Source organism: Brienomyrus brachyistius, chromosome 23 (assembly GCF_023856365.1).
Source record: "Brienomyrus brachyistius isolate T26 chromosome 23, BBRACH_0.4, whole genome shotgun sequence".
NCBI lineage: Eukaryota > Metazoa > Chordata > Actinopteri > Osteoglossiformes > Mormyridae > Brienomyrus > Brienomyrus brachyistius.
Window position 1 is genome coordinate 19,961,826 of NC_064555.1, and position 15,888 is coordinate 19,977,713.

Sequence of the window (15,888 nt, forward strand, 5' to 3'; positions counted from 1 at the left end):
AGTTATGAACAATAAGACAGGACAAGTCAATTAAATTTGCAATTATCTGGCATTACGTAGGCTATTTATAATTATATATCCGTTATTATGTCGTGCATGTTTTCATCGAGCAGCAGCACGAATTATGTATAGGCGTGTATATTATGCAAATTATCATTTAAATCTCGCAATTAAATCGGCGAATTTTGCTTATATTGCAAATCGAGTGGCCCAGTGAAAACTGATACTTTTTGGCATTAATGGCGCATAATTTTAATTAATAATTACGTGTTTAATTAAGAAGTGGAGAGAGAAAAACTAATTTTGGGAAAACTTAGATTCCCTAGTTTAATAGCCCCTGTAACAGATGGTATAGGGTGCGGCTTCTTTCCGTTTACTGCAGAGTACATGCGCGTATTAATTTGACGGACACACGTATAGGAATTGAAGAGCGCCTGGGACTGTACTTCGTGCCCTTATACGGGCCTGTCGAAATGATTTATATGGCTACTTCCGAGAGCAAACGTGCCCTGCGTTCGCCGTGCGATCACTGCCACAAGCTGGGCGTATTTGTAATGCCTGACGGCGCTTGCGGGCGGAGCCAGGCCAGCCTGAGAGTACCAGTCTCCTCGCCTCAGCCGCATTTCCGATCCCGGGATCTGAGCATCGCTAGCATCGCTTGGTAGGAAAATACGGGCGAAAGGGAGCGCCGAGCTCATTTTTGCCAGCGTATAGGGAAAGTCAGGGAGACATTACTCCACTCAAAAACGGAGAAATGGTTATTTATGAAAATCATATAGATATTTGATTTAATCGTTTTTAATATTTTTGTGACCGCAGCGCAGTATATTTAGTCTCAAAATGGCCGAGATAACCAACATTAGGCCAGCGTATGGTAAGTATGCGCATCTTTTAACACGAAATTTATTATAGGGAAAAATGTCTTTTACTGGTCATTACGGTTTATGTAATATTTAGGCAGATATATGTTAATTAAGTATTGTTATACATACTCATTGCGAATTTCTAAGTATTGTTCTACAATCTACATGGACACCAGACAGCGTGTTTGATTAATTTCGAAGTAGTTTCACATGTCTTGAAATAATGTGCGACGAAGATTTATCGGGAATTTAACTCTTGGTTGAAATCATGTATTCCAAAAGGGTGATATTAATTTAGAATCCCGGCATAGAATACCCAGGGACATTATGTCCTGCCCCTGCCCTACAGTGGTTTATGGGATATGGCTGTTTGCGAGAAGGACAACCTTGCAATGTGTATAAAAAATGATCACATACAGCTTTTTGACATATGGGTGTATTGCCGATTGTATATCGTACGGTCTTGTGTGTCACGATGTCTTTTCTTCGTCATTTGCCCTAATAAATGTAATGATGAAATTATGCGTAGGTAATTAAAAAAGATAATTGTAAGAAAACACATAATTTAGTTGTTGACGGAATGCATGCGAATAATTTGGGATCGCCAGAATCATAGATGGCGAGAAGGACGGCCTGGGCGTATTTTTTAGTCATTGGCTGCCTTCTTTTTTCATGGCGTTGGTGGTGCTTCTGGGCTGGGTGGAGGTTGGGGAGGGGGCGGTTGCGATGACGTTATGTCTATTACAAGGGCCAGGCATCGCCTGTCCCCGTTTATCCATTGTTTTTGCTTAACAACCTGGGCTAAACCGCACTGCCTGCTCCGTATCCATCAGACAAGTTAATTACAGTTATGGTCACGGGGAGAATTAAATACTGCATGAGTAACAAATTCTAAATGCGTTAAAAATATATATTAATTTGCTTTTAATGATTGTTGTTAATGTGGGATATATACTTAGGGCCTTGTTTATACCTCAGTGGTATGACATGGATTAGGGCTGCGTGTGTTCACTGCTGTAACATCTGCAGAGCTCAGATTTGATCACTTGGTTTAGTCCAACCCTATAAAATATAAAAGGATGCAGATTTCATACAGGTGAGATCAGAGTGTGCCTTTCAACAACAAATGTCTTGCAGTTTGTGCAAATACAGTTACCTCCAGTAAACTACCCCCTCTCTCACTGTCTATGTAAATGGTCTTAGAAGCCTCCAGCCAGCAGGAGGCGTTGTGGTTAATGACATTGAGGTCCTGCTTTTGTACTCGTTAGCCAGGTACTCAAACTGAACTGTTCTGATGGAATATGCAGTGGGTGAAAATTGCCAGTATCTTTGGATAACAGCAAAATCTTAACATGAAAAGTAACATTTCATATCATGGCTTATCTAATTCAGTGCCCTAATTCAGTTTCATCATGCTTGTTTCACCAAACACATTACATTATGAATTTCAAATAATGAGCCCAATGATGTGTGTTACATTTACATTCGTAACACAGCTATGCTGGAGTATATGAGATACAGATTTACCACTTGGTCAGTAATCCTTCACTCAGTCTCACATTTGACAATGTGAACATTTGAGAGTATAAATCTCGCGGTGTGTGCACATCGTAAAGTGGTGAGATATTGACATGGTTCAAGCTGCAGCTGACAAAAGTGAGCAGAGAAATGACCTGGAGAAGTAATCTGGAGGTGTGTATGGGTCTGCTGACAGTCCTGTGTAGTGCACTGCAAAATAAAAAAGTAAAAAAAAAATAGTAATCTACGTAAGACGTGGAGTTTGTGAGGCCATGTAGTGTAAAACACCGTGTGGGTGTATGGATAGTGTATAAGATGACTAGCATATGGACTGCTCTGCTTAATTCTCATCTGTGCCATAATTTCCCCCAGAACACCGGCAGTATGTGTTGGGAGTAGCTCGGTCACACCTTTTGAACACCGTGAGAGTGCATGGATTGCCTGCGCTTTGTTTTGTTTAGAGGTTTCCTGATCGAATCAGTGCCCGTGGTGAATGGTGGGCAGCTCTGTGTCGCATGCAGGATTCCCCATTTCGACACGCACAGTGTCCAAGTGGCCGTTTCCTAATCTCCCACAAATGACTTTTTTTTCCCATTTTGTACTCCTGTACATGTAGAATATCCACGTTCACTGTCATGTGATGTTTTTTTTTTACGTTACGCCCACTATCACATTTATGCTGCCTTTACAACGGTATTGATTTTATTATGATTATTTATTTAATTTTTTTTTTTTTGCGAAAGTGGGATTATTGATGATACTCCACAGATAGGTGAAGTTGACTTGACTTTGGCATCAAACTGAGTTTATAGTTGGCAGCACAATGGCTGCTAGCACACAAAATGAATCTTTTGTTTAGTGTTAATATGGAAAGAGGTCCTTTGAGTGCTGAACTTTTTGCCCTAGCAAGTTTGCCAGATAGCTCTGAGAAAAACCTTCTCTAATAAAATTTTATGGAATCTATGTTGCACTGCTAAAAGAGCTTCCCTACCCTCGTAATAAATTAATTCAATATTTTGTGTACAGCTATTGAGCCTGTTTAATATAATATGCACTTTTAATACAAAAAGGAGGCTGCAGAAGTATGGACACACAGGGCACTGGCGGGATCTTCCATCAACACATAATGGGGGAAAATATCTTGACTGCTGAACCACCCATTACTGTGTTTGAAGCAGGTATCTATCCCTGCCCGCTGGTTTGAGGTTCTGTGAGCTCTGTCCCTACAAGAGGCGCTGGTCCATGACTTGTGTTCCAGTGTGGTAACAAAACACCATCATATGAAGTCTAGCTCTTTTATTGGCCATGGAAGAACCTCTTCTTAGCGGAGCCAACTATAGTCTGACCATAAATTTAATGGCTTGTTAATAGCTTTCTTTAGTGCCTATAGCGGTGTATTCTAGGAGTGCAGGGCAATGTTCCCATGACCTAAGAGGGCAGAACAGAAGACTGACTCTCATTTTTAAGGTCACAGCTGGCTTCTGAACTGGGGGAGACTGTTGTGCAAGGGGGAGTTTAAGCTACGGGAGCGGAGGGATGCCGCATGCTTCTCTGAGCCATTGGCACGGGCATCTCTGGTGCCACCTGCCACTCTGCTAGAGCTTCTTAATCCACCGGCTTGGCATAGGCTGCGTTTCTGACTGGGCTGGGACTGTCGTGACAGACACTGACACAGAAAGCGCACACGCACACAGCACAGACATTGACAAATAGGGAGAGGCACACGCCCAAACTGACAATGAGACAGAACAACAGACATTTGTTCACATATCATTTCGGGGACCAAACAGTGACTGTCAGTGTACCATTCATAATTTCGTCCCAGATGTAACAGCAAGCGTGATGCATATGCATCGGTAAAGAGAAACTGTATCTTGTTTTCCAGGGATTACTGTCCTTAAGATTTTTTTTAAGTTTATGTGCGTATAGTCCTTATCAGCCGTAGGTCAAGGGGATATATGCTTCTCATTTAGATCTCACTTCTGGGATGAACATGACTGAGGATCACAGTTAACAACCACAGCCGTCCGTGACTGATATATAGTAGATACCACTTGAAGTATAATTTTTTGCTGAACACGAGCAATGCTTTACATTTGCATATCAATTCAGTTATCAAATTGTTACGGTACTGACGTTGTGGCTCCTTTGATTGCTTTATCTGTGAGCATTTTAAAATATTACAATGGAATATTTATTCAATCATGGCGTTCAGTGTCACTAGTACTATGTGATAATATCAGAATAAAATTTAATTAGGCACTGAACAGGTAGGACTGCAGGACCTTTTCTGGTGGTCCGGTTGTGGGGCTTGGATGGTCTGGGTGCCCGGAAATGGAGATTCAGAAGCTGTGCCCACTTAGGCAGATGGAGGTTGTTCCTTTTTCCTGGGCGTCGGAGGTGGCCGCAAACCCCCCCACCCCATGTCAGCGATGTCACCGTGCAGCTTCGGCCCCTGGCTCCAGTCGCCTTCCCGAGTCTGACATCAGCCCCCAGCCAATTTCCCAGCGGGACTCCAGGGCCGGTTCTTTGGTGAGGAGATCTGAGGGACTGGGCAGGGAGAAATGGGCCAGCAGAACCACCAATACAATGCTGCTGGTTTTTGTTTAGTAAAAGTCATTCATGTTGAGGAACCCCGCTTTAGATGAAGTTCCAGTGTTTAGAGCTTGTCACATGACCTAATTCTAACATGTCACATGGTTATTGCCATGGGCAGGAATGACCTGCTGTAAAGATCCTTATGGCATCATAACTGAAGGAGTCTCTGATTGAAAGCGCTCTGCTGTCCGGCCAGTCGGTTGTGTATGGTGGTGCGGAGTATTTTCCATAATGTTGAGCATTTATCTCTCCACAACCAACTCTAGGGGCCCAAGAACGGTCCCCAGCACAGCGCCAGCCTTCTTTATCAGTTTGTTCAGCTTCTCCGAGTCGCCAGATCTGAAAACAACACTTTCCATGTCGGACTGATAGAAGATAATCAAGGTGCTGCACACATTAAGGACCTACACTTCCTCAAGAAGTAGAGTCTACTCTGCCTTCCTGTAGCCAACCTCAGTGTTGCATTTCCAGTCCACTCTGTTGTGCCGGTGGATGTCCAGGTGTCTGTAGCCCTCCACCAGCTCCATGTCTTCTCCCAGGAAGGAAATCGTGTTTAGCTTAGTCCCGGTTCTCATAAAATCCACAACCATCTCCTTCATCTTGGCCTCATTTAAGAAGACCTGGTTGTTCCCACACCATGCCGCAAAGCGATCCCTAGTTTTTATTAAGCTTATTCATTTTATTAATCTCTTAAGATGTTTTCATGAAATTAAATGTATATACCACTGTTCTCAACCTACAGATGGTGCAGTGCTTGGTACAAAGAAAGTGAATAGCAGTATTGATTTCCCAAGCTGACAGTGTTAAAGGGGATAGTCCACGGTTCTGCAAACTGTCCCAATACTGCTATATTACTTTTGGTTTGCTGTAAGAACTTCCCCTCGCCGTCACATCTACCTGGTGTGCAGGCTCTCCATTGGTCCATACTGTCGCTAGCAACAGCTTTCAGTTCCCTCACATACAGAGACTGCTGAGCCCAGGTCTCTCTGTGTCAATTTCCTTCCGCTGGTTTCCTCACATTGTCAGTGTTCTCTGCAGCCTTTGTGCCTCTCCACTGTGGAGAGCCTGCTTGGTATGCAGGTCACCGAGTCTTACGGCTCTCAGTTCCCCCAGAGGAGGGACAGACCTCCCAACTTTCCCTCTCCGGGCCTTAGAAATCAACAGCCCAGTCTGATAGGATGTTGTTTTACATTTCATATTCCATTCGATGATGATTGTAGATGATGCACCACAGAAATGAACACGCTGTGTTTACTGAGGATATTTATGATGCCAGGGCGCCCAGACGCCTTTATCTCGACAGATTTCTGGCTGCAAAAACTGAATTAATTAAGTAGTTAATTATGGGGCCTTTTTTCTTCTCTATTCCAAGTCATGAAGGGGGCGTTGAAGCCATCAGAGACACAGTTAGTATTTGGTCAGGTATTCTGCTGTCCGTCACCTGACATTTTTTACGAGACACAGAGATGGTTCAAGATGTTTGCACACTGTTTAAGAATTCAAACAAAAATGATCTTCTGAGATCTTAAGTTGAGTGTCGTGTGGTTTTGTGAGACAGCCAGTAATTAGAGCTTTTTCACCACACTACCACACCACCCAGCATGCCCTTCTCAGAGCTAACTGGGAGGGGGGGGGCACTTTATCCACTTGCATGTCCATCAGCAGGATGCTGTCTCACCTATTCTCAGCTCTCCCTTGGCACCAATCTTACATCCTGTTCGGCACCCAGCTCTCAAATCCCTTCCAGGGTTCCTCCACAAATCTGTGGTCAGGTCAGAACTAAGCACCTCTGCATTGAGGGACAGGTTGGCATGTATGGGAATGTGCTGAGCAGGATGTGGTGCTCGCCTGTGTCCCCTGAATCCTCCCTGGGATCTCCAGAACCCTCTGGAGGTCCCCGTCATCAAGACAAGCATGTTGTTGCACCATTAATAGGCCACAAAGAGAAGACAAATAATGCCTGGCTTTGTTCATCAGCTAGTGGGAGGGGCACCTTCAAGTTTTATTACACACACTTGTGGATAGTAATTAAAACGGCAGGATCCCGGTGCAGACCGCATTATTGCTTAGAGCCTTGGGGTGGCGGGGGTGGGTTGTGATCCCCGGCAGCCCAGGTCAAGGCACTTTTGTGGCTGCGGCAGATGCCCCCCCCCCGTAAGAGCAGTATTAGGATCATTCCTCACTTCCTACTCTGGCCTTGATCCACCTCCTCTTTCATTTGCTCCAGTCTGTGGTCATTAGGAAATCCACTCTTTTCCCTTATATTACTCCATCTCTCTCTTCCTTCGTTCCTCTGCTTTTCTTTCCCCTTTGTTTCATCTTCTCCCCATCTCCTTTTCTTCTCTCTGACCCTTTCCTCTCAGTCGCTGTCTTAATTCCCCTCTTCCTCTGACTCTCCCATTTCTTCCCCACACGCCTCACCTTCCCCATTTAGCTATGCTGACACATACAGAAGCTGAAGTCCTGTCACACTCAGCTGCCAGTACACGGCCCTTTGCTGAGCCGTCCCAGAACAACACTACCAGCGGCCCCCTCTCCCCCTTCCTCCCTCTCTTCCGTTTCTCTCATCGTCAGCAAAATCCAAAAAAGTCAGTCAGACGGGGTCACGTCGCTTGCTGTGAAATATCGCCGGTAGTTCGCTGCCATCAGTGGTTTATAGCCATAAAAAGTCTCTCATCCCAGAAGAACTCGCTGGGGTTCACTTGTCAGAATCCAGCGACATTTTCTTTGCTTGTGATTGTAAGTGTCAGGATGCACCTTGTGTAGTTTGAGTTCCACTGCCTTAGCTTGAGGTGACCGAGTTGACGGTGACGCTGTAACAGAAAGAGACTAGTGGGACACGTAGATTAACTCTATAAAAGACTGGAGCCATAAACTCCGCTAAGCTGGAAACCACTTGATTTGAAAATGGCCGCTCTGGAAGTCTTGAAGTTCATTCTTTGTTTTAATGAAGCCTGACAGAAAGGCCATTTCATCAAGTTTAATTTCATCATATTTTGCCCTGGCAGTGAACGCAAGTTGGTGTCTACTCTTCTTTTGTAGAGGAGCCTCATGACTCCTAATTGCAGGGGGGGGGGGGGTATTATCTGCTCCTGATGACGTGCTGTATGTGTAACCTGTTTGAGTCAAACATAATTCAGCGCACTATTGAGCTAGTTTGCACACAGTGCCCGATTCTGCTTTTCATGTTAAATCAGGTTTATAGTTGCTCTCTCTCACCCGCATTCGCAGATGTGTCCCCCGTGCTGGCGGGCTTCCTGGGAGCAGGGGTCCTGGTGGTGTCAGTGACAGTGGCTGTCTTCCTGTGGACGTGCTGCCAGCGTCGCTACAGGCAGCTGACGGGCGCCTACAAGCTGGGCGGTGAACCCGGCGACCCGCCGTACCGCTTCATACACATGCTGAAGGGCGTCAGCATTTACCCCGAGACGCTCAGCAGCAGCAAGAAAATCGTGCGGGTGGCACGGCGGCCCGGGCCGCGTGGGCGGGGCCCCTGGGACACGGGCCGGGCCGGGCCGGCGCTGTTGGTAGATGCAGCGGAGAACGGACTGCTCAGAGGGACAGAGCGCGAATCCGCTGTCCCGCCTGAGGGTGGCAGCCCAGGATCAAGTGACACCAGTGGGTGTAGCAGCAACACCAGCAAGGCGGCCTCCCCGTTCAGCCCGGCAGAAGACCGCCCCCTGGGAACACTCAGCCTGGCTGTGGACTATAACTTCCCCAAGAAGGCCCTGGTGGTGACCATCGTGGGGGCACAAGGCCTACCGGTGGTGGACGAGCAGTCGGGCAGCTCAGACCCCTACGTTAAGATGACCATCCTGCCGGAGAAGAAGCACCGCGTCAAGACCCGTGTGATGCGCAAGACCCTGGAGCCTGCCTTCGACGAGACGTTCACCTTCTACGGCGTGCCCTACAGCAGCCTTCCCGAACTGGTGCTGCACTTCCTGGTGCTCAGCTTCGATCGCTTCTCCCGCGATGACGTCATCGGTGAGGTAGTGGTGCCGCTGGCCGGCATAGACCCCAGCACTGGACGGATCCTGATCACGCAGCAGATCTGCAAGAGAAACATACAGGTGTGTGACTTTCTGCGCGCATGCTTGACTTAATCTGTGTGCGTGCGAGACAGAGGGAAGAAGCCAACATATGATGTCATATTTACCCTGTTTACCCTTATTTACCATGTTTGCCTGTATTCTCATCCATCATTGTGAGCAATCCTCAATTTAAACACAAAAGGGGGTTGATTCTCCATAGGTTGGGGCATGTAATGTGGTGTGTCACTCTCTGATGTCATGCACGTGACATCATACAGAGGTATCCCAGCAACATCAGATTAAAATGTAGTGCTTTGAAACATAAAAGAGTATCAGTGATGAAAGGAAACAAGCGGGCTCAGGGTGGAGCACGAGATTGCAGTCTTTGATGTTCGTGCGCTGTCTGCCTGCATGGTTGTAAAGGACAAATGATGCATTCTGCATAATTTAACACGACAAAAATGGGAAGCCATATTGGGAAGAGCTATCACTGTTCATGTTCAGGATTTGATGGCAGCAGCCAATGACACTGCAATCCCAGAAACAGTAACGGCAACAACAATAATAAAAATGATAATACTAATAAGAAGAATAGTTGTTATTTGCTGTAATTCAAAAGCTTGGCATTTATGTCGACCCTTGCCCCATTTCAAATGTACATGCAGGTAGACAAAAGTAGAGAGAACTAAAGACCCCTGTTGTGTCCAGCGATTAGTAGAAGCTGACCTCAGGAACTGAGGACCCACACACTGTTACGGACAGTGGACAGTTTCCCAAGAGCCATTTAAGCCCTAAGGATTTAATTCTGCGTTTTCAGGGGATGTTTACCTGTTTACTTGTCTCTGCTGCCACAGGAGTGCAGGCATTACCACATTCACAGACATCAGCTTCATCCACGCTGGCTGTACCTAATAGCATATTTGTGTGTTTTTATATTTATATGCACTATGGACTGTGTTTTGCTGGTGCTGGAATCCCATTAGTTACTGGGATCGTTGAGCATGCTGGAAAGAGAGAGAGATGGAGAGAGAAAACGAAAGAGGGGTCTTGGGAGATGTAAAACACGGGGCTATAAAAAGATGACCGTCTACACAAATGGGCGCAGTCCCGACCTCCATTAACATTTTAATAGGAGTAGAGAGAGGGGAGGCTTTCATTATTCAGACCAGAGTTTTTTTTAAGGAGGTAATCAGAATTATGACAGTGATTTATACATCTATTTAATGTCTGAAAAATCTTTTTTCCGTTTCCATTAAACGGAATATGTCTTCCACCATATAATGTTATTATCTGTACATTAATATACAGAATATAATAAAGTATATGCCTCACGCTCCTAGTGCGTCAGCATCTAATGAGATTCAGTTTATTTCCATTTGCTTTTTCTTTCTCAAATTAGTGTGTAAAGTATCACTACTTTGTTGCTAAACCAATTAAAAGACAGAAAATTAATGACAATTAATTTTAAGAGGACAATTTAAAATGAAAAAGGTTTTTAAGATAAAAAAACAAATGACCTTTATATATTATTCCCTCCATCTGTGAAGCGTGACACGAATGTCCATACTTGTTAGTTGTTTTGGTATCTTCTCATGTAATATTCTTCAGTTTTTGATAATATATGAAAGACACATGGGCATTAATTGTGGCTGGAAATCAGAGTGTCTTCTGATTGCTGGGAAGTGTTACTGTCTAGCTATTTCTGACGGAGAAAACTGCAGAGATAAACCGTTTGTTTGCGCAGGCAAACGCTCTGCAGCATGTCCCCCGGGAGACCGTCTCAGGAGGCCGAGGCCTCCCACTCTCAGACCTTCTCCAAAGCTCACCCTGGCCTTCTAGTTGCTATGGAGACTCTCAACGGCAGCTCTGCAATCTGCAGAAAGAGAAAAGCATGAGCGGGAAAAAGGAGGAGGGCAGGGAGTCTGCAGAGCTGAGAGGGATATGGAGAGAGTGCAGGCTAACGCTAGTGGAAAATCACAGCAGTCCTGCACCTGCGTGTGTTAATCTGTGAGAACGTGGCCCATATTGGTAAACTTTGTGAGTTGTGGTGACATACGTGTCTCTGTCATTGTGTGAGTGTGTAGGTTTATATTGCATCGTGGGGACCAAATGTCCCCCACAATGTGATGATAACCTGATAATTTGACATTGTGGAGACCATTTTTCAGGTGTCCACAAAGATCTGTGAATGTAATCAAAAAAGTAAAAATGCCAAAAGTCTCGTACTTTGTTTGGTTACTTATGGTTAAGGTTAGGGCTGGGTGGGGGTTAAGGTCGTCATGTCGGGATCAGAGTTTTCTCCATAGAAATGAATGTGTGTGTGTATGTGTGAGGGAATGTAATGGCATACATATGTTCTGCCTTGCAGTGTGTGAGCCGTGGGGAGCTATTGGTGTCTCTGTCCTACCAACCTGTCACTCACCGGCTGAGTGTTGCAGTGATGAAAGCCAAGCACCTGCCCAAGATGGACATCACCGGCCTGTCTGGCAGTGAGTACCTGCCCGAGACCCGATGCTAATGAAGCTCACCGTTCAGCTGTGGCGCATTTGGGCAGTTTTCTTGAAGGTTTTAGGATATTTTATGGAGGCAAACAGAAGAGAATGTATTAAGGTTACTCCCTTACACGATCATAAAAGTAGCTGTCAGACCTTAACTAGTATTCAGTCCCAGTTTAGAGCATGTTTCTCTTTCGGGTCACACAGTAGATAGTTGGAACAATGAAATGCTCATCTCTCTATGACTCCTCCTCTCATCGAGTCCTTGTCCTTTTTCCATTTCCACCCTCCTAGACCCGTACGTGAAGGTCAATGTGTTTTACGGCCGAAAGCGCATCGCCAAAAAGAAGACGCACGTGAAGAAGTGCACGCTCAACCCCGTGTTCAACGAGTCCTTCGTCTTCGACGTGCCTCCCGAGCTGCTGCACGATGTCTCTGTGGAGTTCCAGGTCTTGGACTTTGACCGCACCACCAAAAACGAGGTGGTGGGCCGGCTGGTGCTGGGCGCACATAGCTCTGGTTCCTCTGCTGCTGCCCAGTGGCAGGAAGTCATCGAGAACCCCCGCAGGCAGGTCACCAAGTGGCAGACCCTGAGTGAGCATTAGCCCCCCCCACGCCCAGTGCTCAGTAGCTGAGAGGAGTAGGGGGCCCTGAGCTCCCAAGTCATATTTCTCCCCTCTAGGGGCTTTGTACAGTGAACTCTCCGTGTCATTGATGGTCATTACGATAATGGGGGGAATTTAACTCCTAACAGACTCTTGGTAATTACGATCAGAGCTTCATCAGTCATGCTGAGTGAACGACAGACTGAACAGAAGTCGAAACGGCCTTGTAAATCAGTTTGGTTGTACTGTATGGTACTATATGGGGGGACACCCAGTGCAAGATGGAGACCTATTACCTAAACAACATGGGGGGGGAGGGGAGGGGGGGCGTCAGTTGTTGAGAATTTGATTCTCCTTTCTCTGTTGCGTATTGGGAAGTGTATAGAGCCCATTCAGTTTATTGCATGCCCAAACAATGACAAGGTAAACGACAAAATAAAGGAAAATAAAAAACAGAGGCAGTTAGGCACATATTATTGGACCTTGGAATGTACAATTACGCAATCCCTTGTCGCCTTTGAAGGCTTGCAGTGTGAGAGGATGGGGGCCCAGTTCTGTTCTCTGGAAATGTGGGTGAACCTCCATTCGTAAGCCCCAGTAGATGTACGGTCATTCCATATTGAGACTTCTCCATGCATTGCCGCCATGACACACGATTCACACACGAGACACATAAAACATGAAAAAATGATATAAACAAACCATAGGAAACATCTCTACATAATAGACAGCTTTGAATTATGGCAATAGTTTTATAAGCCTTATACATTTTCTTCTTAAGCATGACTATGGCTTGGATATGATCCGGAAGCACCACTGGTAGATCTATAGAACATGTGTCACATGTCCAGAGTTCACAGTGGCACAGAAAGACCTGAAAAATAGACAACCGATTAAACCTAGAAGAGACTCAGCAGGATGAAGGGGCGATTATGTCCTTGAATAATTTGCTTATACCCCAATCTCATCTTTTACAGGTATCGTGATTTTTTTTGTATTTTATGCGGTTTCATATGAGCTGAAGCTCACGAAAGATGTCGCCTGATATTTTTACAGTTCGCACTTACAAATGTCCCGTTTCTTCATATTAAACTTGTCAAGGTTTATTTTGGGGAACGGCAGTCTCCAGGTCCCCATCTGAAGGCTGCCCCCTCCTTGCAGAGGAGATCATGTGACAGTGGACTGTGACGTGTGTCATACTGAGCGTTTGCTTTGACGGGCGTCGCAAAGCTTAATGCTAAAAGCATAATTGACGACTGAAAATACTGAAAATGCTTCTGCTAAAGCGTTGCCCAGTCACCTTAATGCCTGGTCTTGTATTTTTCATTCTGTCTTTGGAGAACAGTGTACCCCCCCCCCATTCCCCCAACCTCATACATAATACCATCATCCAGTGTCCAGTGACAGCATCTTAATGAAGCCCATGCCTCAGAACAGGATCCCTGTGTTCTTCTCTGACCGTTCCTATGAAGACTTCTTTAGTGTGCCGCCGTCTGGCGTTACTCGTTATCTGTCGTTCGTTAGCGCTCACAGCGGAGGAATCCCAGTACCGGAGTTGCCTTGGAAAGTTGGGAACGATGAGGTGGTCTCTTCTTGGGCTGAGCGAGTCTCTCCTCCCTTTACTTAGTGTCAGTTTGAGCCGCTCACCTGTAAGTGTCCTTACAGAAAAAAACAATGTGTTAAAATATTAAATGCAAAACATATTCCATTTTGATATATGCCAAAATATTCAGGATATGCTAGAAATCTGTGCATACATTGCAAAATGTATTCCAGTTTCTAATATTGCAAAATGCACGTTATTCTGTATTAAATACTAAGGCAGGACATTAGACTTTGTAATATATGTTGCTTATTTTTACCATATATTAACATGTATACGTTATGGTCCCTTCCAGACTTCTTGTGAACTGGGCCATTGGTGGCATTCCTTCCTTGGAGTACCATTTCAGCATGGTAAAATTCCCTGGTCCAGAGTGTGATATCGACATCACTGGTGACCTGCTGGCCGTTACTTGCCACAAACGCAGAATTCAGTAGCGTAATCTGTTGTGCCAGGGGCCTGCTGTCTGAAATCACGCTGTGATTGTGCTTCAAAGGTGCATTGTTTGGACGTAGAGCCCAGGCTATCATAGGACAGAGCCCCTTGGGCATGGATGTACCTCCACATGGACCAACCTCATATATATAATACAGGGCTGGTGTATCACTGCCCTACCCCTCATTCTAGGGCACAGAAGTAGAGATTTTGTACTGCCGAGGTTCAGGTTCAGAAAGTACAAATCCGGGCCAAAATTTTGTTTCAACTGAGCAGTTGAGTATAAAGAGTCACATTCATGGAGTACTCGGAGTACTCGCAGTACTCAACTGGGTATTTGAAACAAAATCTTGGTTTCGATTTGTACTTTCTGGGCATGAACTTTCCTCCTCTGGTGCTGCCCTTCATTTCCAAGTATGTTTCTGTTTTCGATGCTTCTGCAGCTGCTTCACTATCTGGTACATCATTATCGGCTTTCCTTATTGCTCCTGTGGGGAGAGGGGGGGGGAATCTCTACATAGTGAAAAAACATATATATATATATATATATATATATATATATATATATATATATATATATTTTTTTTTTTTTATTAGATTTTTTTCCCATTATAATTTCACATGTATGTATAAACTTGCTGATTTGCCAGTTTACTTGTTCTGGCATCAGTGATGGAAAAAAATGGAACTTAACATAGTGGTGGGAACCTTATCTCCGTTCAGGGGTAAAGTTTTCAGGGGACGGTCATGGGAAGGCGAGGTGGGTCCAGGGAATGGACTGGATTCAGGTGCCAGGGGCAGTAAATTCTAAAATAGCATCTAAAAAGTGTAGAATGGGGAAATATCAGATGTTTGATTTGGAGGGTCTGCTGCCTCCATCTTGTAAATGTCACTTTCTGAGGCTGGTATGACACACAGGATTCCGAAAGTTTGTTCCGATTCAGCTGAGCGCCATGAAAAAACGACAGCTGTGCTCTGGGTAGTGTTCACTGGTCCTGTGATCTGGGTAGTGTTCACTGCTCCTGTGCTCTGGGTAGTGTTCACTGCCCCTGTGCTCTGGGTAGTGTTCACTGCCCCTGTGATCTGGGTAGTGTTCACTGCTCCTGTGATCTGGGTAGTGTTCACTGCTCCTGTGATCTGGGTAGTGTTCACTGCTCCTGTGATCTGGGTAGTGTTCACTGCTCCTGTGATCTGGGTAGTGTTCACTGCTCCTGTGATCTGGGTAGTGTTCACTGCCCCTGTGATCTGGGTAGTGTTCACTGCCCCTGTGATCTGGGTAGTGTTCACTGCCCCTGTGCTCTGGGTAGTGTTCACTGCCCCTGTGATCTGGGTAGTGTTCACTGCCCCTGTGCTCTGGGTAGTGTTCACTGCTCCTGTGATTTGGGTAGTGTTCACTGGTCCTGTGATCTGGGTAGTGTTCACTGCTCCTGTGCTCTGGGTAGTGTTTACTGCCCCTGTGATCTGGGTAGTGTTCAGTGCCCCTGTGATCTGGGTAGTGTTCACTGCTCCTGTGATCTGGGTAGTGTTCACTGCTCCTGTGCTCTGGGTAGTGTTCACTGGTCCTGTGATCTGGGTAGTGTTCACTGCTCCTGTGCTCTGGGTAGTGTTCAGTGCCCCTGTGATCTGGGTAGTGTTCACTGCCCCTGTGATCTGGGTAGTGTTCACTGCCCCTGTGATCTGGGTAGTGTTCACTGCCCCTGTGATCTGGGTAGTGTTCACTGCTCCTGTGATATGGGTAGTGTT

General features: G+C 45.6%; 1 protein-coding gene across 1 annotated transcript; it reads left to right on the plus strand.

Moving 5' to 3' along the window:
* The first annotated feature begins 474 nt into the window (after positions 1-474).
* Positions 475-14,681, plus strand: LOC125719478 (synaptotagmin-11-like). The gene is made up of 4 exons (XM_048994287.1): positions 475-874; positions 8,211-9,046; positions 11,376-11,496; positions 11,797-14,681. The coding sequence occupies exons 1-4, from the start codon at positions 841-843 to the stop codon at positions 12,105-12,107; spliced, it is 1,302 nt and encodes a 433-aa protein (XP_048850244.1). The 5' UTR covers positions 475-840; the 3' UTR covers positions 12,108-14,681.
* Positions 14,682-15,888: the final 1,207 nt, after the last annotated feature.

Coding starts and splice junctions, on each gene's coding strand:
- LOC125719478 (XM_048994287.1), top strand. CDS start 841: ATGGCCGAGATAACCAACATTAGGCCAGCGTATG. Junction 875..8,210: donor CAACATTAGGCCAGCGTATG/GTAAGTATGCGC, acceptor CCGCATTCGCAG/ATGTGTCCCCCGTGCTGGCG. Junction 9,047..11,375: donor TCTGCAAGAGAAACATACAG/GTGTGTGACTTT, acceptor TCTGCCTTGCAG/TGTGTGAGCCGTGGGGAGCT.